The 24550-nt window shown below is 39.2% G+C and overlaps 1 protein-coding gene across 1 annotated transcript in view; it reads left to right on the plus strand.

The window, feature by feature from the left end:
• LOC120802314 (ryanodine receptor 1-like) overlaps positions 1-23500 on the plus strand; it is a 50261-nt gene extending 26761 nt beyond the window's left edge. The window contains exons 75-108 of the mRNA XM_040149990.1: positions 2000-2170; positions 2317-2376; positions 2499-2633; positions 3161-3273; positions 3397-3493; positions 3578-3687; positions 3806-3857; positions 3960-4034; positions 6570-6669; positions 6797-6876; positions 6975-7051; positions 7167-7240; positions 9065-9082; positions 9932-10012; positions 10133-10221; positions 10621-10749; positions 10826-10930; positions 17452-17533; positions 17633-18954; positions 19691-19773; positions 20230-20386; positions 20509-20595; positions 20791-21063; positions 21186-21316; positions 21462-21504; positions 21584-21717; positions 21821-21881; positions 22029-22175; positions 22258-22392; positions 22486-22642; positions 22828-22892; positions 22978-23078; positions 23196-23247; positions 23405-23500. Of these exons, the coding sequence (XP_040005924.1) occupies positions 2000-2170; positions 2317-2376; positions 2499-2633; positions 3161-3273; positions 3397-3493; positions 3578-3687; positions 3806-3857; positions 3960-4034; positions 6570-6669; positions 6797-6876; positions 6975-7051; positions 7167-7240; positions 9065-9082; positions 9932-10012; positions 10133-10221; positions 10621-10749; positions 10826-10930; positions 17452-17533; positions 17633-18954; positions 19691-19773; positions 20230-20386; positions 20509-20595; positions 20791-21063; positions 21186-21316; positions 21462-21504; positions 21584-21717; positions 21821-21881; positions 22029-22175; positions 22258-22392; positions 22486-22642; positions 22828-22892; positions 22978-23078; positions 23196-23247; positions 23405-23500 (4692 nt within the window). The remainder of the gene's footprint in view (positions 1-1999; positions 2171-2316; positions 2377-2498; positions 2634-3160; positions 3274-3396; positions 3494-3577; positions 3688-3805; positions 3858-3959; positions 4035-6569; positions 6670-6796; positions 6877-6974; positions 7052-7166; positions 7241-9064; positions 9083-9931; positions 10013-10132; positions 10222-10620; positions 10750-10825; positions 10931-17451; positions 17534-17632; positions 18955-19690; positions 19774-20229; positions 20387-20508; positions 20596-20790; positions 21064-21185; positions 21317-21461; positions 21505-21583; positions 21718-21820; positions 21882-22028; positions 22176-22257; positions 22393-22485; positions 22643-22827; positions 22893-22977; positions 23079-23195; positions 23248-23404) is intronic.
• The last annotated feature ends 1050 nt before the right edge of the window (positions 23501-24550 follow it).

Genomic DNA, 24550 nt, shown 5'->3' on the forward strand with positions numbered 1-24550 from the left:
CTTTTCGTTGAAGGATGGTTGACCTGTAGCTCTTGTAATGCAGATTTTTTCCACTAGGGGATGATGTTAGTCTTCTCTGTGCTCTTTCTTCTCTCCTCCCTGGAAATGCCATGGCAAATCATGGTTTAGTTTCCTTTACACTCCCTAGTATCTACACTAACATGTGACTTGATGTTTAGTGTCACTGAAGCAGATTTATTGAAGCATTTGTTGGGTTCCCTCTTTAGAATATGCTCAAAATGACCATGAACCTAACCATTACATTAAATCACACTTACTATCTATAGTATTCCGCGCAATGCTTAGCATCCTGTTTCCTGTAAAGAAGTCTTACATAACACACTTGCATCTGGCACTGAATTGAAGCTGGTGGCTGAGTTAGTACATCTGGTAATGATAGTGTTTGTTATTTGACTAGAATAGGGGGGCTTAGGGCCTCTGGCATTGATTTAATTGTACATGTCTGACAGTTACACCCCTGCAAACACCTATAATGAAAAGACTGCCATTAGAAAGCTGGGAATGTATGAGTCTGAATTTCTCTGGTTCCAGGCATCTGTTGAACAGAGCTACCTGTAAAATCTAGTCATTGTTTTCACAAGGCAAGCTAAGGGTTTACGCACAAGAGCCACTGTATATAATACCAAAATAACTGACTTTGGATTTTGTAAAAGTCAGTGGACCATATGAAGTGCTTGTAGTGCTTTCTAGCAGCAATATGTGTAACATCTGAGTGGTACTAAATTGTATCACTATCACTCAACAATATAGTCGCCAAGTTCCCCAAGTTAGATGTAGTTTCGACTTCTCAGTATGTCCAGTAACTTTTCAACCTACAGTTTTCTGTGAGGTGGCTGTTACTGTGTGATCCTGTTACCTGCACTATGGCTCAAATCGAGATACCCTGTGACCTATTCATACAGCATGCATTTAATAGACTAAACATTCATATTACAAAATACATTTACATGGCGTATGCTGTCACATACATTTGCACACCTTGGAGGACTCCAGAAAGAGCAGAAGGACTGAACTCTCGCAGCGACAGAACAGGAGTTCAGGAGGCGAGCACAGGGACGTATCCCATAGATAGTTTGTTTTACAGTAGGTGTGTGAGTTTAACAGCCTGCTACTAATAAGTCTAACTCTAATTTCAAGAGTTTTGTTCTGTAACTTCTTCTAACATTTTAATGTTCACCAGGGGTTGCTGTTGTTACAAAATTTAATTCAATATTAGAGAAAAACACACAAGTTTGTTTTAGCCATTTATCCTGTTCATGGAACGCTGAATGGGTTGTCACTCGAATAAAATCGTTTTTCTTTTGCATGTTTTGCAAATGCACTTTCACTGACCTAGTTGATTAAAAGACCAATTCCTTTTAGCTTCCCTTTCCTAAAGCCAGCTATATCCCCACTTTGCCCTCACATTTTCACTGTACCCTCTACTTACCAGTCTGAGCTCAGAGAAACAATGATCTTTATATTTGGGGAATCGCAGGATAGAGACATTCAAATGTACGCACTTTTTATCTACACATTTGTGACAGTAAAATGTTTAATAAGAATACCCAGTGAATGTAGCTGGGTAATTCTACATGGAGAGATCTACTGTTATTGGATAATAAACAGCTTGCAGCACTGTATAGCGCTGAGTCATTACTAAAAGGTAGGACGATGTTCAGTAGTTAGTATTAAAACAATCACAGGTTTGTCATGAATTATAATGAATGCTGAATGTGTTGACAGACTTATTTTATATTCACTTTGTCTGATGCACAATAGCATATATTTTTTCTCTAGTGGCATTGCAGTCATTCCTAGCATTATAGGAAAAAATAGTTAATTACTAATGTGGTCTTATATCCATGAAATGGACTGCCTGGCATTGAATCAGGGCTGTAATGTGTTTGATACAAAGCAGTGTTAACTGTGGTGTCGTACCCCTGGCATTTTATGAGATACTGTGAATGCTTTTTGCTCTATTGTCCCCTTTTCTCAGGGTGGAGGCTCAGATACCGAACGCACCAAGAAGAAGAGACGAGGAGATCGTTACTCTGTGCAGACTTCACTTATTGTGGCTGCCTTGAAAAAGATGCTCCCCATAGGCCTCAACATGTGCTCTCCCGCCGATCAGGAGCTTATCAACTTGGCCAAGATCCGATACTCTTTGGTAGTTTTTTTCTGACATTGAATTAGATTCTTGTAAACCATTTGTATGATGTTAAATACCGTGATATAGTAACCGTTCGGCAGCAATTTTACCTCGCAAACCATTAGGACCTTAGGAGGACAATGATAAAACTTTTTACTTTACAGAGAGACACTGATGAAGAAGTTAGAGAGTTCCTCCAGAACAACCTTCATCTTCAGGGGAAGGTATAATTTGTGGGTTGTTAATCCAATGGTGCTATATATACTTCCAAGGAATCAGATTTGTGATAATAGATTATCAGTCACAATACGTTTTAGAAAGCTCTGCATCCCTGTGTTGTGGAAAGGTGGACAACCCATCCATGCGCTGGCAGATGGCCCTGTACAAAGAGATGGCAGGGAAGGCTGAAGATGCTGACGCTCCCGTGAAAGTTGTCAAGAGAGTGCAGGAAGTTTCTGCTGTCCTCTACCACCTTGAAGTGGTGAGTGTCAGCCACACTAACTGTTGTGGACGCATTCTGTGTCTCTAGCACAGAACATGAGATGTGACCACTAACAGAGATGGAAATAGCTTTAAAAAATTAGATTCGACTCACTGCGAAAATATGTAGCATATATGTGAAAGAAAAACTAAATTACAGTGAGGGGTTTTCCTTTATTATTGTTTCTTTTGTTTTGTCTTGCATGTTTTTGTGCTTTTTTTCATTTGTTTCAGTTTGTCTGTATAATGCATGTTATAAAGGCAATGCTTGTTCAAACTAGATTTCCCATATGTGTTGCCTCATAACTATAATAACAAAGATTTTGAAACAACCACGTGAGATAATAACAATGACAATAATAATAATAATAATAATAGTAATAATAATAATAGATGTGGTGCAGATGTTGGAGGGAAATCAATCGAAAAGATTAACAACTATAACTTCAGGCATTTCATGCTGTACATAAAAAGTTACCATTGGAACTCTTATGGACACTTTTGCAATGTCTACCTTCTCTGGTATAGACAGAGCACCCGTTTAAATCCAAGAAGATGGTGTGGCACAAACTGTTGTCCAAGCAGAGACGCAGGGCTGTGGTCGCTTGCTTTAGGATGACACCACTATACAACATTCCAAGGTAAGAAAGCTGGATCTATGGCAGATCTGACATGTACAGTAGAGGATGTTCACAAAATAACTTCGGCGGATGCATAAAAAAGGTTAACACAAGTCATTTTTTGTTTTTGTTTTTTAATCGCAGGCACAGAGCTTCAAATATGTTCCTTGAGGGATACAAACGCAACTGGCTTCACACTGAGGGTTACTCATTTGAAGACAGGATGATAGATGACTTGTCTGTGAGTGGCATCTCGTGCATGTCTCCCCCAGAATTGTTTTCTTTCCTTGCCATCGCTCACCCTTCCCCTCCCTGTGCATCCCAGAAAGCAATGGAGCAAGAGGAAGGAGATGAAGAGGAGGAGAAAGAAACAAAGCCAGATCCCCTCCACCAGCTCATTCTGCATTTCAGTCGTACTGCTCTAACAGAAAAGAGGTTAGATAGGACCTTGCTGCTACTGTAAAATGACACTGAGATGTACAGAAATGAGGTATAAACACATGGAAACATGTTATTCCTAGTTTGCCAATTGTCTTCTCTTGTCCCATTTCAGTAAACTTGATACAGATCATCTTTATATGGCTTATGCAGATATTATGGCAAAGGTGAGTCATTGCAGAGAGTTTTGGCTATTAGTTGAGGTTTGATATGTGCATAATGTATTTTGAAACACTAATATTTTTTTCTTAATCCCTCCATTTGTTTAGAGTTGCCATATTGGTGAGGAAGAAGAAGGAGGAGAGGAAATGGTGGAAAATGCTGAGGATGAGATGTCCTTTGAGGTGCGACAGTCAGAACTGGTAATGGGCGGCCAGGGGCTAGGGACCAGGAACACAGTGGAGCGGTAGCTCTCGACGCATTGAGTGGCCTCATCATCGGAGCATTATTTCACAACCACATCTCTCTCTCTGTCTTTCTATGTTTTGTCTCATAACCTCTGTGTGTTCTGTCTGTGCTCTGTCTCTTCTGTCTGTATGTTCTGCTTCATTTATTGTGAGATGCTTGATTTAGAAACTCAAAGCTCCAATCCAGATGTTTGTTTTTTTTTTTGCTCTATCAATTATTATATGTATCCTAATTTTTCAAATCCCACAACAATTTGAGACAAAAAATTATTGTAATCCAATTGTAACAAGCGCTGCAATTATTTCAATGCACCATTTACTGTTTCAAAAGACCTACTAGTCTTGTTTACACCTCTTTGTGCCTTGAATCAGGATTGGACTAATTACATTAAATTAAATTAATATGAAACTAACATCAACAATAATAATAATGATAATCGAATAATATTCATAGCTTTAATAATGATTAACCTTTTTAAAATAAGTAATCAACTCAGCTCGATGGATAATGCAAACCACTTTTTGATGATGTTATGAAAATCAGGCAAATTTGTAAGAACAATGTAGCTCAAAGGTTTCCTGTTACACCATACAGTTTAACACACTGTCCACTCCTCTAGTGTTATCATGTTCAGCTCATAGAATTGACGGGGGCTGGCAGGGCTTTTTATAATATATGGTTTATTCTGAAAAGCAACACCACCTGCCACTGTGCAGGCCTTCACAACATTCCTTGTGTCAAATTTATGAGCCTCAGACACTGTACTCATTGATACGCTCGGTGCTGACTTCACTGTTAGAGGCAAATGGAGCTGAACTGTCAAAGAACTCCAGTGAGATTTTCGTATTGTCACGTACTGTCGGATTAAACTACTAAAAAATATTTACCAGTTCAAAAATTCCTTTTAAATGTGTGAGCGCTCATATCAAACTGGGGGGTTAGACATGCTAAAAGACTGTACAAAAAGCCTGGAGATGATATCGGAGGTGTTTTAAGGGTTATTCAAAATGAGATCTCTACTGAAAATGATTGTGAATGTGATTTAACACAAACTCACTGACTAGTGATGTCATTTCTCCCAGTTTATATAGCTGTCCCGTTTGTCTTTCTCTCTGTCTCTTTTGCCATCGTTCCATGTAATCCCTCTCACCGTCATAACACCAGTCTTTCTTAACTGAATGCTACTGATCAATGTCCCCCTCCCCCACTCACATAGCGTACTGACGGACTACAGTGAAAGCCAGTGTAGACCATGCAACCTTAAAAGCTACATAATCATACACATAGTCAGTTCACATGCATCGTATAGAGCATAGTTCATGATCAGGTTTCTTGAGATAGTCAGGGACTGCAGTGTAAGTTTGAGGACCAACTACACGACACATAGTGGGTAGAGCATGACCAGAAATATGTGGGTGGGTGGGAGGGGGGTTGGGTGTGGGAAGGGAGGGAGGGCGGGAGGGAGGGAGGCAGGGGAGGGGGGGGGGTTGTGTTTGAGGGTCAGGATGTGGGATGCTACAAGTGGATTTGTGATGTGGCTGAACAGACGAATGTCGATTTGTCCTCTGAATTCAGAGATATTCATTTGATAGCCATTTTCTTTCTATAAATGGCACTTCATTCCCAGTTGGCTCAATACTATAAATAAAGAACTGTGCATTAGCACAGGTAGAGATTAAAGGCCATTTGGAGCCAGAGTAATGTTTTGAGTTTTTTTTTAAATTTTGCATTCATACTTCAAACCATTTCGTAAAGCAAGGGCACACTACTATGAAATGCCAAAGGAATATCTCGAATACAGAGGTATTACAGCTTTTGTCCAAAGTATCTTCTTTGCAGGGCTCCTGCAATAAAGACACTTTGGTGAGTTATATGGCTAAAATGCTAAGCCAGTGGGGCTGTTTCCTGTAGTCTAACGCTTGCTCCAGCCAGCAAACGTGAGGAAGTAGTGTAACAACTCCATGACTAATAAAGTGTCAGAATGTGTGCGAGTCAGACAGTAATAACCCATAAAGCAAATGCTTGTAAAAGGCAATAGAAAAGAAAATGATCAATGAGTTACACAATGTTCTAATATACAACACAGAGGAAAAGCATGATGTGACATTGGTAATAAAATGTAGTTCACATAACCTACCAATTAATAGATACTTTTTCTATAAGATCACTGTATGTATAGATGGTTAATGGTGCGTTATGAACCATTTGAGAAGATAATGGTAAGTTAATTAGACAGTAATGAGGTGAAAAGTTAGGGACTTGAGTGAAAGGTGAGTGAATGTGAATTGAATCTGAGAATATGAATGGATAGAGTGGACAATTTGAATAAACAACTCTTTTTTTTTTTTTAATTTAAACAGCTGGTGTATTTCTAATCCTGACCCAAAAGAGTCCATGCTATCTATTCAAATTCTCTCTGTGAAATATAGGTAAAAAGCACCAAATGCTCATAAAGTTTGTGTCCACCACAGGAAAAAGAAATGGAGAAACAAAGGCTCTTGTACCAGCAGTCCCGACTTCACAACCGTGGTGCTGCAGAGATGGTCCTGCAAATGATCAGTGCCTGCAAAGGTAGTCCAGCTCCTTATATTCAGTCAGCACTTTTTGTCTGCAAACCTGCCTGCACTGCGGTTCGGTTTAGCCTTGCCAAGTGTATGAGTTTGTTCTCTTTTTGTTTGTTTGGTTTTTTTTCTTGCAGGTGAGACTGGCCCGATGGTGTCTACAACGCTCAAGCTGGGTATCTCTATCCTTAATGGTGGAAACAGTGAGGTTCAACGGGTATGTGCTCGGAAAACGAATCCTTTAGATCATGTAATTTGGAATCAGAAGTTACCTTTAAAGTAGCGCTTTTTATGGATTACTCCTTTTTTTGTCAGAAAATGCTAGAGTACCTGAAAGATAAGAAGGATGTGGGCTTCTTTTTGAGTGTCCAAGCACTGATGCAGACATGCTGGTCAGTTTTCAATCAATGAACACAATTTTCAACTTTTGAATATTGAAGTAACTTAGTTGTTTACGTTTGAAGAGTGAGGATTTCAAATCTAAAAATGGGTTTATGTTCTCTGCAGTGTCTTGGATCTAAATGCCTTTGAGAGGCAGAACAAGGCAGAGGGGCTGGGCATGGTCTCAGAGGAGGGCACTAGTAAGTCTCCATACTCTTTTCTTCAGCATCACTTTTACACACCTAATAGGGCCCATGGTACAGCAGGGGAAACATCACACCACAGCCATTGTTTAATATTATCATGTAATAGATTATCTGCATCGTTTGAAGGTGCAGATTACATTGTTGAATACACTTACCTCACCCATCTCATTACACAATACTGACACAGTCCCCAGCGATGGGATACAAGTGAAGATGGCACACATTTTGTCTGAATGAGGAATCAAGAATAGAAATTATAAATAGAACAGAAAGAATAGAAGTTATTCACAGAGACAACTCAAAAATAAGTGCGTACCAAGTGATATTGTTATTCATTGTACTGCAATTTTCACCTCAGCAGCACACATGATGGCAGCAGTTCTCCTATGAACAACAGTTGCATAGCCTACATGCACTACATTTAACATCATAGTGCAAACCTTTATCATCTACACTGATGACCGAAAAAAAAATTTAAGCAGATGTTATATTTTTATTGTATAATTTCTTATCAATTAGCAATAAAACATTGGGGGACATTGGGTTGGCAACTGTGCAAAGCAAGTATGCTAAAATAACCTAACTGAAAATCAAAATCATGCTTATCTGATATGGCTGGAAAATAGGTTCTTTGTGTGCAAGAGGTCTGGTCGTCTTCACTTGATTTGAGTGCTCTATATGTCCCAAAAATCCCATATAGGTTATTTCTGTGTATTGTAGATTAGCGACAACCTGTGCCAAAAAAGAACAGGGGATTTCCTATTTCTGAGCAACAAAATATGCATTTCAGAGGAATAATTATGGAGTAGAAAACTCTATCCAGTGTCAGACTGAATAAATAGATACATTTAAGACATTCTGATCATCTATTAATTCATCAATCCTCTAAATGTTTTTCCATCTGTGGCATTTACTGCACACATTTTAATTTAATGGAATGATTAGGTTCCTAACATGAAATATTATTAACACCTGGATAACTGTTAAAGAATTAGATGTAAGGATTTTTTATTTCAATTAAATTAGTCCAGGTTTTTTCCTTAGTATGTCTAGTAGTTGGACTTGTTGACTGGGCTTCACCTACTTTTTTACCAGCTTTTGTCATCTAATTCTGGAGGATCATTTGAAATTCTACCTGAACGAATTTGCCATGGAATGTTGTTAATCTCCCCCTCCTCATCTCTTAGTCCTCTACTGTTGTCAACACACTGATCCTCTCTCCCTTCCCCACGATCACTGCCACCTCTCCCTTGTCCCTTCTTTCATGGTCCTCAGACTTGAACCTAGATCGGGGTAAATCATGTTTCTGTCCATCTGCGTCACTGTTCCTCATATTCCTCTTTCTCTCCCCTGTCCCTCTTGCTCCATCACCTCTTTTTCTAACATTAAAATTCTACCAAGAGAGGATTGGATGTCTCTGTCACATTTCTTTTTTATTTCAAAAGGCAATGAACGGAATCTGGTCTTTTCTGCTCACGAAAAAACTACTAAAACTGTGGGTGAGACTCTAATGAAAAATATTTTTTATAGATGGTGATAGAGCTCTTCATTTCACAACCTTCAGTCACATCATTTATAGAGAGGCTGTTCATATCTTGAATTATGGCTACAAACATTGTTGTAACTGCTGTCAATCTCAATAACTAATGTTCATCAAGTTTGAAAAGACTCAGCACATTCAAATCTATCAGAATAGTAGTTTTTAACCCTTTTTAAACACAAAACAATAAAAAGAATATTCTGATATCTTGAACTTAATCTCTTAAAGTTTAAGGATTAAACCCTTACCTGCACATCCAAGTATAAGTCTGTTGGAAGTCATTAGCTCCTCAAACTGTAATTTTGATTTGACTAAAGAATGCACACTCTCTTTCTCTGATGTACTATATCAAGCACTGGATTCCCTTCAACATTTTGATGGACAATGCCCCAACCTCTCTGACATTTAACTCTGCTGCAGTAGAGCAAAGTTGGTGTGTGTGCTGCATGATTCGGTGTCTGTGTAGCTGTGTGTGTGTATTCACTACAGCCAGTGGTGAACTGGTATCAAGTAATATTCTACATATGGAGTGTACAGCCCATTTTTTGTGGTATATTTTAAATTGGTGCTCAGATTTGATATATGGGATGATACACATTTGCAAAAAGTAAAACTCCAGATGACCAGTTCACCCACGGGTTCTACAATGTTTTAACTTTAATGTTGTCTTTCTTTCTGTACAACAGTGTATTTTTACTGTCTGTTTAGTATATACATGTTGTTAATGTGTTTGTCTATTACTGTCGTAATTTTTCACTGCATCCTGTTTGTACGTTAGCTGTATGCATGTGATGCTGATGCCTCCAGTATGTCGTTTGACATTTGATTGTATGTTAGACCATTGTCAGACCATAGTCATTTGTATTTCTTCTATTAATATTAGCTATACAATTAAGCGTGACTCATGGTAGAAAAGCAACACACAGTCACTGGTGGTTATTGCAATGTCTTATACTAAAATCCAGAGAGATGATGGTAAGTTGAGAAATGAATTTTATTTCCCATCCTCACACTGTTTTACCTGATAAAGTAATTACCAGTGATATATATATATATATTTTAACCATTGTATTTAGACTGATCTCACCCTGCTTTTAGGATGTAATTTAACACTTTCATTGATTTGATTTTTTTTTTTTTTTTAGATGAGAAAGTGATGTCTGATGATGAGTTCACCTGTGACCTCTTCCGTTTCTTGCAGCTGCTTTGTGAGGGTCACAATAATGGTGAGAATGACTTATGTTTCAAATGAGAGTACATTTAAATTCAAACCAAGGTATTAATGCCATTAAAGCAGACACTGTCAAACGTGACTACTTTTCAAAATGATTTATATTTTGCTGCAGATTTTCAGAACTATTTGCGGACGCAGACAGGCAGCACAACTACCATCAACATCATCATCTGTACCGTGGATTACCTCCTCCGACTCCAGGTGCTGCTTGAGAGTAATTTAGCCCAAAGAGTGAAATTAATGAAGATAAAAACTAAAATTTTGAAAGGCCATATTGGGGATTATTTTGTCACAAATACTACGTTTATAACGGGATGCGCTATTGAATTTGTAGCTGTTTGATTGGATGAACCTTCGCTATAAAACTTTGCTATGGATTTTCCAGTCATTGTATATCCCAAAGGGTTTTTATGTGGTAGTTCAGAAAATCCAGAAAGTCACATGATCGGAACACTGTAAGTATTTTGTATATAGTATTTTAAATTGATTAAGAAGGGATTTATAAGCCAAATTATATGTTTTAGTCTGATTCTTCTTTAAAAATAAAATATTTTTAGGGTAGAGGGAATATGCTACTTACCTCTCATTTTTTCAATCAAGGAGTCTATCAGTGATTTCTACTGGTATTACTCTGGGAAGGACGTCATCGATGAACCAGGCAAAAAGAATTTCTCCAAAGCTATGACGGTGGCAAAACAGATTTTCAACAGTCTAACTGAATATATTCAGGTAAACTTTGAACAGATCAGGCTTCTACACGAGCTGGTTGTTTGTTGTGTGTGTAACACACAGTTTCTCTCTTCAGGGCCCATGCACTGGCAACCAGCAGTCCCTGGCCCACAGCAGGCTGTGGGATGCTATTGTCGGGTTCCTTCATGTCTTTGCCCACATGATGATGAAGCTGGCACAGGTATGCACATACCGATCAGCTGATTATACCTTCCAAACGGAAAAATATTTATTTGCTGTAGTCATGTCAAATGAAGGAAACACAAACTCATTGTTGCCTTTCTGCAACTTCGTGTGTGGACTGAGCTCAATGACCTCAAATCTACAATTATGTAATCGACTTTGAATTCATGACATATTTTATTTTGACAGAAATTGATGGTAACTATGAAAGGTGCGGTGCTCTTTAGAGCCAAGTGTTTCCTCAGTTGTGCACTGGTGCTCATTTTCTGTTCCGATTTGGCCCTCTGAAACTATCATGGGTCACAAAGGAGAGAGTCAACATAGCACTTATTGTCCATTACATTAGTTTAAGTTTACAAAATCACCTTATCATTACCATGGCTTTAAGACAATCCTCCTGTTGATTTCGATGGACTTCACCTCTGCTTGGTCCATGTACATATAACAGTATAAACCATAAAGCAGCTCCTTAGATGTGCATGAAAAAAAACTATGTTGTCACAAGCCTAATAGTAAACATGCTTGCAAACTTTTGTGTAACAGGTAAGCCAGTATCCACTGCATATAGTATGCCTGAATATCACATTTAGAGAGTAAAGTCACTTTGGATTTCTTGATTCTATAAATATTTCCGCCATTTATTTGTAGCTACTGTATGGGCTGGTTTCAAGGTGGTTCTTCACATTCACAATAACCTGGAATGGACGCCTTTTTCAATGAAGACATTTTTGACACGTCACAGTAGGAAGATCACAGGTGTAAAAGATCAAATTAATGATGGCCGAATCCCATTTCGCTGCTTCAGTTTCAGGCCCCTGGTTTTGTGCATGCTGGCACAACATCACACTTTCATGGCTTAGTGAATAGAGCAGAGACATCATTAATATTATTAGTAACACCTGTACTTTCCTTCTATGACAAGTCTAAATTTCTGCTGTAAAAAAAGGCCTTTAATATTCATTTAATGTAATGCACATTATTAAATAAATTTCTCCAGCCGGTTCCATATACCTTTTTTTTTGTGAATTACATAAACATGTAATTAATCATGAAAATATGGATGCACTTAAAGGTAACAGTTCAAGCTGACAAAGTGTGGAATCACGTTGGTGTCAGACTATATGGTGCAACTTTAATGCTACAAATGAAATGTCAAAATACTTTGAGAGAAATCCCATGACTTTTCCACTCTATAAAGTGCAGTCATCCTCTGTGGATGACTGAGGCTAATAGCACACCTGTATCATTAGTAAAGTGTTTGCATGCATAACCCTCTAATCATACATTCAAGTTAAGAGCCAAGCCATACATACTTCTGTAAGCTCCCAGCTCAGCACACTCTAACAAATAGAATGCACTTAACAGAAAATTACTTTCCCGTGCTCTGCCCTTTTTGACCTGATATTCTCACCCATTATCAGATGTTCTGTTTTGCAGAAATCATAGGCTATTTGAAATACTATGATACACCAGTGAACAGGGGATGTTTTAAATGTGTAATCCCAAAGAGTAAACTCTAATCATAGGACAGAATGTAAAGGATGTGATTTATTATTTGGGGCCCTATTTTCTTGGCGCCGCAAAGACGAGTGCAAGCAGCGCTCCGACGGTTTGGTAATTTCCTGACTTTGAAACTCGCTTGGCCCCTTCGTGTGGTATGTTGGTGCCAAGCGCAGAGCTCACAGTGCACACGCGGGGGGAGAGGTGCGAACAGGAGGGAGGTTCATTCAAATGAGGCACCGCAACGCCTGGGGCACGAACAGTCTGTAAACGGTGTGCACCGTCCTGCCACGGATTCCAGGTTGAACTATATGTCTCCTCGAAACGTTGTGCAAAGGGTTTCGAGGTATGATTTCTTTGGCGGGTGTGTAAGAGCTGTTACCCAATCAGCAGACACAAACACGTATAAGTGTGTGTGTGTGTGTGTGTGTGTGTGTGTGTGTGTGTGTGTGTGTGTGTGTGCGTGCGCGCGCGCGTGTGTGCGTGTGCATGTGTGTGTGTGTCTTTGTGCTGAAAATAGGTGTATCAGAACCACGTCTGTTTCTGACTCAACGTCAGCTGCCTCTTTGGTGATTTTCTCAACAAGAGCAAACTAGATACACGAAGCAAATGATCAGCAATGATGGAATAACCTTTTAAATGTAAATGAACCATTTGAATTCATCACGCCTCAGCCATTGGCATAAAAAAATGAACGTTTATTGTGTTTAAAGTAGGAACGCCGGTACATCAGTCTGCATCTATCCATAGATTAGTGATTCTTACAGTACCTGTTGTCCACAGCTGCTTTATTCTGTACGAAAAGCTTCTCTTTGAGTTCATTAAATCCCTGCAGCCATCCGGAGGTAGCAGGACACACATGCTGATGATAAATCTGTAGCCTTTAATTTGAGAAGTGCCGCGCCGGAGCGCAGTGCCATTACGCACTGCTGTCCACTGTGTTTAGCTTTTTTAGATCACGTGTGGATGACACCGGGCTGCTACAGAGTATTTCCATAAAATACTACACACTGGTCTGTTGTGACTCGGTATGCGGTTGTTCGAGTGGCAGATGTTGGATAACACCAATCCTGTGTGTCACTGACACACATTCACATTTTACGCTGTGGCGTGAGCCTTTATGACATAAGATAGAGTAGAATGGGTGTGGTCATATAAGCAGCCTCATCAACGTTTTTACCAGCTGTGACAGCATGGCTGGTATTGTCTTTTGAGTCTCTGTGTGTGTGTGTGTGTGTGTGTGTGTGTGTGTGTGTGTGTGTGTGTGTGTGTGTGTGTGTGTGTGTGTGTGTGTGTGTGTGTGTGTGAGAGAGAGAGAGAGAGAGAGAGAGATCATGGCAAAACGTGGTCCTGGGGACACCGGCTGTAGCGAGTGAGTGCTTGTGTAATGATGTTGTGATAACTACTAAGTACTCATGTAGTAATGACTACTGAGTCCTCCTGGGTCGGAACGTCAACATGTTGACATGCGTCGCGGCTGGTGTGATCCCATCCCAAGAAGGTGTCTAGTTGTTACGTATTTTCTATCATCATTGTCGAAGATAAATAAAAACCTACACCGTCCGTCTCTGGCTGCAGAATTGAGGCGCTGTGTGTTCAGGTCGTGTCGCTCGGCACCATCCAAACAACGACATGAGTTCCTAAAGAAGCCACTTTCCATTCGTTGGGCTGTTGTCGCCGTGTGTGACTGTGATTGGCACAGCTGTTTCAGAGCGGTGAGACCAGTGATGCGACTGGCTAAGAGCGAATTTACTAATCGCCGCACCCTCCGATTTATGTTCCAACCCGGCCAGCCCTTTTGCACGTTGCGCTGCCGGGGCGCCTGGAGACGCCCGCACAGCCCGTGCGCCCAAGACCTACCACCTTGCACTTGTCGTTGTGCTTGCGTGGTTAAAATAGGGCCCTTAGTGTGTAAATCAAGACTAGACCAAACATTGTTTTACTGTGAAATGAAAGAAAATATTTGTCATACACAAGTGTATTTGAAAATGTAATAATGTCTTTAATTGTTTAACGACTGAATAATTTATTCATTATTTAAACTGTCTTCCACATGGTCAATGCAGGGTAAAGTATGTATCCATTTTATTTATCGATTGATGTGATATTGTGTTTAATAGTTTGCAATTTATTCAGTGTTGGTTTTCCTTGTCAGGTTGTTTTATACCCACCTGCTTTTAAAGATGAAATAAGAATTGACCTAATTTCAAAGGTTTTAATTAGGGGTTTGTATATTATGAAAGATCCTAAAATACCTAAATGAAAACAAGTCAAACAAAACAAATAAACAAATAAATAAAGTGAAATACAATATACATTGGTATTTGTATTTCCTATTTTGTGTATACATTCACTGTGTCATAATTAAATGAAAAACAAATGTAACTAAATTAATTGTTTCTTTTATTGTGGCATTACTTTTTCATGCCACATTAAAATCATTTTACAACACAGAAAACAAATTGAAAACCTGTATTGCCTTTCAGTGTTGCCCAGCAGAGGCGGGAGATGTAAAGGGGCCTTTTCTTGTTTTGAAATGGAAACGCATTGTCAATTAGAGATGTTCGGTACATGTACGAGCAAGTCTTTATATATGGGATTTCAAAGTGAACTGACTATACTGAGTTATCATTGTCACTATCGAATCAGCAGCTTTTAGCAGTGGAGCTCTACTTACTGCTGACTGAAAACTCCATTGTTAGCTCACAGTCAGATTCTCAATACGTTACTTCTTCTTTAAAAGCATATTAAAAGACTGCGAAAGCCATGAAAACAAGGGCCACTCATATAAAACCTCTGAAATGTAGCACTTTGTTGTGTTATTAGAACAAAGTGGACATCGATAGTTGACTGTGATTAGTAGTAACTACAAGCACTGCAAAACTCATCCATCCTATGGATTCACATTCAGGCCGTTAGGTCTAGCTATCTACCTTGCAGACATCTGTTAAGATGAACTAATCTTCCTCCATTAAGTCAGTCATTGTTTATTGGGGGCTAACAAAACCTAACCTACACAATTGAACTGAGTTAGTACAATCCCTCTGTTTAAACAGTTTACAGTGACTCACAAATATCAACAGTAGTCTTCTCCCGGCTGGCTAGCCCAAAGGAAGTTTTATTGTGAACGGCTATCATCAGTTAATGTTAGCGATGATAAGCTCTGCCCTCGGTCCTGCGCCCATGCTGTGATAGCACAGTTGATTGTTTTTCATTTTGACACTGACAGTTGATTAAATGCTGAGCTCAGTATCTTTCCAAACAAAACTGAGGACAAGGTAGAAGCTGAGTTTATAAAGGCAGATACTCGTTAAGTCAGTCTGAAGTCACAACAACCACATCCCATATCGTGTCAACCAACACAAAGCTTTTTCAAGTCATTTGATCAAATAAACACTTCAAAAATTGCTAAAATTTTCGATAGATGTTGTTTGAAGGTTAAATAACTACACCAGATCATTTTGGAAAAGGAACAAAGATGATTGGATTTGCAACGAAAACCTCTGTCCATGTTTTTAATTTTTTGCATTAAGTAAAAATGTCACACAATGATGGAAAAACTTATTCTCATATCTAATCTAAAAAAAAATTTTCACCACACAGGATAAACCACATGTGCAACCTTTTTAAATTCATTTTGGAAAATGTTCTCCCTGAAATTACTTTTTTTTCCTTTTTTTTTTTGTAATCACCAACTACCTATTTTACCTTACAGGCAGAATTCATCATGATATTGAATTTTATTTTGATGGTCTTTGAAGGAGTATAAAACTGAAGTTCAGAATTTTGAAATACAGCTAAAGATCCACTTGTGTCTCATAAATCAGACAGAAATAAGAGAAGAACATACTTTGTGAGACCCAAACCTTTCCCCACTCTGCTGTTACACATTACTGTTGCTAAATCCCAGTGCACACCAAATTACTTCATACTTCTAGTACAAATTTCAAATCCAAATGGAGAAATCATTATTCAATCCATTATTCACCAAGTCATTATAATTTTTCTAAACACTCGAGTAAAATCTTGAGGCACAATTGCTTATGCATACTGTACCACATTAGGCCACAGGAATAGCATACTAATTGTGAATTTCCAGACATGGCAATACTCTCCCTACTGCAAAGCATCATGTCTTGTTAAGCAATTACCATTACTTTGTACAGCACCAAGAATTTTAAAAGCAACAATATTATAATTAAAAGCAAACACGTTTTTTGCTGAATCATTGAATTCATAACAAAGAAGCAGGTTACTACAAAACACCCTGGGAAAAGGGACTGACATTTAACCTTCGCTTTTGGAGTATACACTTTAATATGAGATTCTTTGGTGTTGGATTATACATTTTAATGTGACATCCACTTTGTGTGCGCACATTTAACAGGGGTTATGATTCTGTTGCCATTTTTATTCACTAATAATTTACCTGAAGAAGTATGCTGTTTATTTTTGGTGTGTTCCTTTGTGGCTTCTGTGTCTCTGTTTGGCTATAACACTATTTAGAATAATAAATAACATTAGTATATGTTTGTATAGTATATATGCTATGAATATACATTATATTCATAGCATATTTAGGACGAAGCAATACATATCCAAACACAAACCATATGAAGAGAATAAGATTAGGCCAGTGGCATCAAAAAGCATTCTGGTTTTTATTTGCGCTGAACCCAGAATTTATGTAAAACTAAATGAGATTGGTTAAGTTTACATTGTGACATTCAAGTTTTCCTAAACCATTTTTAAGTTTTTACAAATTCTCTCAGCATGAGGGTTTGGATAATTAACTTCTTTTTGCAGCACCCTCTTTGTTGTGAATGTGAGTGTGTTCAACCCACATATTTCTGAATGTAAACCTCATATCATAACGTATTTGGGTTACTTTGTGTTAAAATAATGTTGTGTGATAACTCTTGACACTTTTCACTTGTGCTTTCCATTTCACCAATTACTATTGCATCTCTAAAATCTGTTGTCATTATTGTAAGATCTTGCATCCTTTTATGGTCACAGGACTCCAGCCAGATTGGTTTGCTGAAGGAGCTTCTTGACCTACAGAAAGACATGGTTGTTATGCTGCTCTCACTGTTAGAGGGTAAAAAGCTTTTATCTGTTGTTTCGTGGTCAGCAGTTTTCATTTCTTCCCATTTTGTCCTGTTCAAACCTCTGTTTGAATTTACTCTGTATTATTCAGGAAACGTGGTAAATGGTACAATTGCCCGCCAGATGGTAGACATGTTGGTAGAGTCCTCCAGCAACGTGGAGATGATCCTCAAGTTCTTTGACATGTTCCTCAAACTGAAAGATATTGTGGCCTCAGATGCTTTCAGCGATTATGTCACGGACCCTCGAGGACTGATCTCCAAGAAGGACTTCCAGAAGGCCATGGACAGTCAGAAACAGTACTCCCCTTCTGAGATCCAGTTTCTTTTGTCCTGCTCAGAGGCAGATGAGAATGACATGATTAACTATGAGGAGTTCGCCAATCGCTTCCAGGAACCTGCCAAGGACATTGGCTTCAACATTGCAGTTCTGCTCACCAACCTGTCTGAGCATGTCCCCCATGACACCAGGCTACAGAATTTCCTTGAGCAAGCAGAGAGTGTGCTGAACTACTTCCGCCCCTTCCTCGGCCGTATTGAAATAATGGGCGCCAGCCGAAAGATTGAGCGCATCTACTTTGAAATCAGTGAAGTAAACCGCAGGCAATGGGAGATGCCCCAGGTCAGAGAGTCCAAACGACAGTTTATCTTTGATGTTGTCAATGAGGGTGGTGAATCAGAGAAGATGGAGATGTTTGTCAACTTCTGTGAGGACACCATCTTTGAGATGAATATAGCCTCACAAATTTCAGAGCAGGAGGAAGAAGAAAAGGGAGAAGAAGATGATGAAGGAGATGAAGGTGGAGGTGAGGTAGGAGCAGGAGGGGGAGAAAATGGAGGAGGTGATGAGGATAGTAATGGAGAGGAAGGGCAGCCTGAATCAAGCTCTGCCTTTGCAGATTTTATAAACAGCATGTTAAGCTTCTTCAGCATTTTCACCTTCCGTAACCTTCGAAGACAATATCGCAGGGTAAGAAAGATGACGTTCAAGGAAATTGCGGTGGCCTTGTCCACTTTTTTCTGGACCATCCTAATGAGTATACTACACTTCATTTACAATGTGTGCAAAGGCTTCTTTATGATCATCTGGCAAACACTGTTTGGAGGTGGCTTAGTGGAGGGAGCTAAAAATATCACCGTGACTGAGATTTTAGCAAGCATGCCAGATCCAACGCAGGATGATGTACATGGAGATGGACCAGGGGAGCCAAGGACAGGGGAAGAACAAGACACTGGAGGGGTAACAGACACTGGAGAGACTGGGAGTGGTGAGGAGGAAGAGGAGGATACCCAGGAGAAAGAGGGTGGGAGGATACCAGGTATTGATGCTCCAGGTGGACTTGGAGACATGGGTGTAGAGGCACCTGTTGAACCTCCAACTCCTGAAGGAACTCCCATAACAAAGAGAAAAATGGTGAGTTTTTTGCACTTTAGGTAAATAAAAATGTATGTAAATATTAGCTAATTCTTCCAGTCCTAAACCTATATTATTCTGTGTATTGACAGACATCTCCCAAAAATTGAGAAAGAAAAAGATCAAATCTTGTACTGTATATTTGTTAAACAAAAAGCAACGACAAATGGGGAAATTCCAACGATCGGCCAGCTGAGTGTTGGAGTTTCTCACTCACTCACTCACTCACTCACTCACTCACTCACTCACTCAGTCAGCAACATCTGCGTTTATGGGGCTGGCCCCACTGTTGTGGTCCAGCCAAAAAATTCAAATTCACAGTAAATGATCTGGATCTACCCCAAAATCTAATGGGTCCTTCCTTGGCCCATGCCCCATCCCTCCACCAATTTCCATGCAATTTGGTTTGGTACTTTTTGCAAAATTCTGCTGACAAATAAACAAACTACAATGGTACTCAGTAGAGTGCAGACCTCCTCCAAGGCCAATGTCTAACAGCATACACCAGACTTCAGAGAAAAAAATTAATTTCATAGTAAATGATCAGGATCTGCCCCAAAATGTGATGGTTTCTTCCCTGGCCCATTCCCCATCCCTCCACCACGTTGGGTGCAAATTGGTTCAGTACCTTTTGAGTAATCTTGTTGACAAATAAACCAACAAACAAGCCAACAAACAGACACGGGTGAAAACATTACCTCCTTAAACTATTGTGTGTGTTTTTGTTTTGTTACAGCCACCAGAAGAGACTGATGCTGGCCAGAAACCACCTGAACCTGTTCCTGTCGAGGAGCCTCCTCCAGAGCCTGAAAAGGCTGAGTAAGAAATTTGAGTTTTTTTCGCAGCTTCATTAATATGCTCTCTGTCATGATTGTAGATAACAGACTAGACCATTTAGCCAAGACTGGCATATAGTATAGATAAGATAATTTTGCTGAAACAACTTGGCATGGTGTGATGTTTGTGTCCTGTATTCACAGCTCAGGTACATGCCTTGGGCTATTTCCATACAGCAAATTACTTGTGCTAACTGCCAAAATATTGCACCATCAACATTTCTACCAGTATATAATATACAGTACACTTGGAGTATTACTATACAGTATAGAATTGGGCCTCTCTGTAGGGGACCTGGAGAGGAGAGACATAGACAGACAGATGGTAAATTCAAAGGGCTGCACATCTGTAGTAGTGACAGCCTTAGTGCGTCATGATTTTGATGTTGATAGAATACAGAAACATTTAAAAAAAAAACCTTCTGTGTTTGTTTTTCAGTGTTGAAACTGGAGAGAAACCAGAGAAAGAATCCCAGAGCAAAGACAAAGAAAAACCAGAAGAACCAAAGAAATCTGCGACAAAAAAAGAAAAGAAGCAGAAAAAGGAAGGTTTTCAAATCTGGACTGAGCTGGAAACCCAAAGAAATAAATTTATGGTACCACAGCTGCTAGTATTTATTTCAGAATTGACTTACTAGCATAATTCCAATGTCACTCTCTAATTGCCAACTCACAAATCAGCTGAAAAATATTCTCTCATGCTATCCCTCTTTTGTAGAACTACCTCTCCAGAAACTTCTACAACCTGCGTTTTTTGGCTCTGTTCCTTGCATTTGCCCTGAACTTCATTCTGCTGTTCTACAGGGTAAAAAGATAATTTCGCATTTGAATGATTGTGTTGTACTTAAGTGCTCAGTACAGTCTCATATTTATCTTAGTGTTAGATGGTTTCATCAAAGGAAATGCCTATATAAATTATGTGTGAGCTGTCTGAGGTTCAGTCAAAGAAAGTTCCACTGTACCAAGCTGTCTTTTATCTACATTTTTCTGTTCTGTTTAGGTGTCTGAAAGCCCGCCTGAGGGCGAGGAGATGGAAGGATCTGGACTGTCAGAGGGAAGCGGGCTGTTCGAGGGCTCTGGGTTTTTTGAAGGTTCAGGAGAAGAGGCTGAGGGATCTGGAATGAATGAAGGAGGAGATGAGGATGAGGAAGACATACCGGTTTATTATTATTTAGAGGAGAGCACTGGCTACATGCAGCCCACATTGGCCTTCCTTGCCATCCTGCACACAGTCATCTCATTCATCTGCATCATCGGCTACAACTGCCTCAAGGTATGATGGGCATACAGTAAAGAACAGTTGAACCTAATAAACCATGTTCTACCTTATACCAGAAACTGATTCCAAAAATGTACATACTTCAGTTAAAGAGCATTTGCAATTGTTTTTGGCAGATTCCACTGGTGATATTTAAAAGGGAGAAAGAACTTGCACGAAAGCTAGAGTTTGACGGCCTCTTCATCACTGAGCAGCCTGAGGATGATGACATCAAGGGCCAGTGGGACCGACTGGTCCTCAATACGCCGTATGTGGATAAAGGAATTATTTGTCTCCTAACAGATGCTTCACTATAGTGTCAAGATTAAGTAGGCTCACGAGAAAGCTACTTCTAATAACAAGAGGTTTTCTTTCCTAATTTTATTAATAAATGATGTCCCTTTTTTACACAGCTCTTTCCCAAACAACTATTGGGATAAGTTTGTCAAACGAAAGGTGAGTTGTTTTTGATTTTGGTGGTTTTAAAGTGGGCTCTGTAGAGCATGTTAATGTGTAATGTAATGCCTGTGTCCAGGTTCTGGATAAGTATGGAGACATTTATGGCAGAGAGAGAATCGCTGAGCTCCTGGGTGTTGATTTAGCCTCCCTGGATGTGAGTCAACAACATGAGAAGAAACAGGAAGAACCAGACAACTCTGTGTTTGCATGGTATGGTACAATAAAGATGTGCAATGATGAACATTAGACATTGCTCTTCAAAATTGAGACCTATAATTTCACATGAATGTCAACTAATATTGTATCTTTTTAGGGGGACCTCCGTTGACATCAAGTACCAGATCTGGAAATTTGGTGTTGTGTTCACAGATGGTGTAAGCAAACCCATATTTAATTGTGTATTGCACACTATAATATATTATACCACACCATATCATACTATACTGTACTATATATCCTGCTATGTGACCATGACCTTGCCTCTGTGAAATGAAAGAACATTCCTTGTTATCTCTTTGTAGACTTTCCTTTATCTCTGTTGGTACCTGGTCATGTCCTTGCTTGGGCATTACAACAACTTCTTCTTCGCCTGTCACTTGCTGGATATTGCCATGGGTGTCAAGACTCTGCGCACTATCCTGTCCTCAGTCACACACAATGGCAAACAGGCAGGTGCAGAAAAAAATTCAATAGAATTAATTTTACTTCAGTTTGAATGTACTTACTCTGTTTCTGTCTTGTTTCTGCCAGCTCATGATGACAGTGGGCTTGTTGGCTGTGGTGGTGTACCTTTACACCGTAGTTGCCTTCAATTTCTTCCGCAAGTTTTACAACAAGAGTGAGGATGAAGATGAACCAGATATGAAATGTGATGACATGATGACTGTACGTCACTGTTGATCTAAAAAATGTGCACTTTGCCACATTCGTGTCTGCACCACTTCCCAACTGACGATGTGTATTTTCTTTACTTTACAGTGTTACCTGTTCCACATGTATGTGGGTGTGCGTGCTGGCGGAGGCATTGGAGATGAGATCGAGGATCCAGCTGGAGATGAATACGAGCTGTATCGAGTGGTCTTTGATATAACTTTCTTCTTCTTCGTCATTGTCATTCTGCTGGCTATTATTCAGGGTAAAGACAATGCTGGCCTGGAAAACACTTTTCAAATGTCATGCCATTGGGCACTAACATTGGAGCGAACTCCTAAATGAGGAAAAAGGAACAGACTTACTTGAAGCTGTTGTAGGAAAGGAATTTTAAGGTTTTTTAAATTTGACACTTGATTGATCGATAATGTTAGTGTGCAAATATTATAGGTCTGATCATTGACGCCTTCGGAGAACTCAGAGACCAACAGGAGCAGGTCAAGGAAGACATGGAGGTATAACACTGTATAACAGTATTACACTTTTATCTGATTTATGCACAACATGGCTTTATTTCTCATCACTGATTGTTCTGTGCAGACAAAATGCTTCATATGTGGCATTGGAAGTGACTACTTTGATACGACACCACATGGCTTTGAGACCCACACTTTAGATGAACACAACTTGGCCAATTACATGTGAGTATCTCCTCCGTGTTACGGTGTGTGCATGTTCAATATGTGAGTTTGTGTATGCATGTACAGTAAGTGTGCATGTACGAATGAGAAAATATTAACATGCGAGTTCTTTTTTAGGTTCTTCTTAATGTACCTTATCAACAAAGATGAGACAGAGCACACTGGGCAGGTCGGTCTGAATTGTTTTATTACAGTTTTTTAATTGCTGTTTTGTTTTATTAGGAGGATCCCCACTGTCTGATTGGGGTGTCTGCCCCTTTCAGTTGCTCTTCCTCATGTGAGTGTCCTCCTTTGAATTCTTGTTTTTCTTAAATCCTCTGTTTTAGGAGTCGTACGTGTGGAAGATGTACCAGGAGCGTTGCTGGGACTTCTTCCCTGCTGGAGACTGTTTCAGAAAACAATATGAGGATCAGCTTTCCTAGTCAACAAGTACTTTACACACACAGAGGGAAACTATTAAACTTGCAACTTGTGTTCATCATTCCTGACAAAACCCACAACAAATTGATTTTGTCATGAGAAATGCAAAAAAAAAAAAAAGTAAACAATTAACAGCATGACCATTACCAGAAACTTCCAAGCAGAGCAAATTTCATTACAAAACCATCATCTTTAGCAGATGGCAAAAAATTGCAGTGTCCCAGAAGTGTTACTGTAAGAATCTGCCAGTAAAGAAAAATACTTTTTATATGCAAATGGAATTCACACCAAGTCTTTTTTTTAGGTGTAGTCAATTATTTAATCATATTTCAAATTGCATACTTCAACCAGTTTAGTGACACAATGGGTTTCCATAAATTAGTTTTAATTTGTTGTCTGTTGAGGCAGAGAGGGTGAAACTACTGTTTATGTGAGAATGTGGTAAAGAGCCTAAGCGGTAACACAACTGCATCAATCAGCACATACGGTATGTAACAGAATGAAGTCCCTTTCTGTCTTTATATACAAACAAGAGATTTATTCAAACTCAAACATGCTTCAAACATGTATTTCCTTTCTGATTATTGTGTCACTTTCACCTGAGCATATTTATTAATCTCAACGAGTGTTTTTTGTTTTCTCTGTTTAGTTTTCTTCAGATACTGTAGCTTATATACTTACTTGATTTTAAATTATTTAATTTATTGTTGTCTGTGATGATAATTAAATTCTGTATAAGAATAAGCTTCATTGTAATGTGACTCTGATTTGATTGATTAATCATAGTCAAAAGCCATTTACAGTTGAGCTACATTTTAAAACCCTGCAGTTGCATCATTCTGATAAGTCATTTTACAAAGTAACTCTGCACACACTACAGCAGTTTGTGTGTAACATCTCATCACAACCCATTTTCATGCGGAGCTGCTGAAGTCCCGTTGTGCAGAACAGCTGAAAGGGGATTAAGGCAGAGCATTAAAACTCACATTGAGCCTCGTGCTTTTCAGCCATCCTGTCCTGAAACATTTCTTTTTGAGTCTGTTATACTGAGC

Source organism: Xiphias gladius, chromosome 17 (assembly GCF_016859285.1).
Source record: "Xiphias gladius isolate SHS-SW01 ecotype Sanya breed wild chromosome 17, ASM1685928v1, whole genome shotgun sequence".
NCBI classification, from domain to species: Eukaryota; Metazoa; Chordata; class Actinopteri; order Istiophoriformes; family Xiphiidae; genus Xiphias; species Xiphias gladius.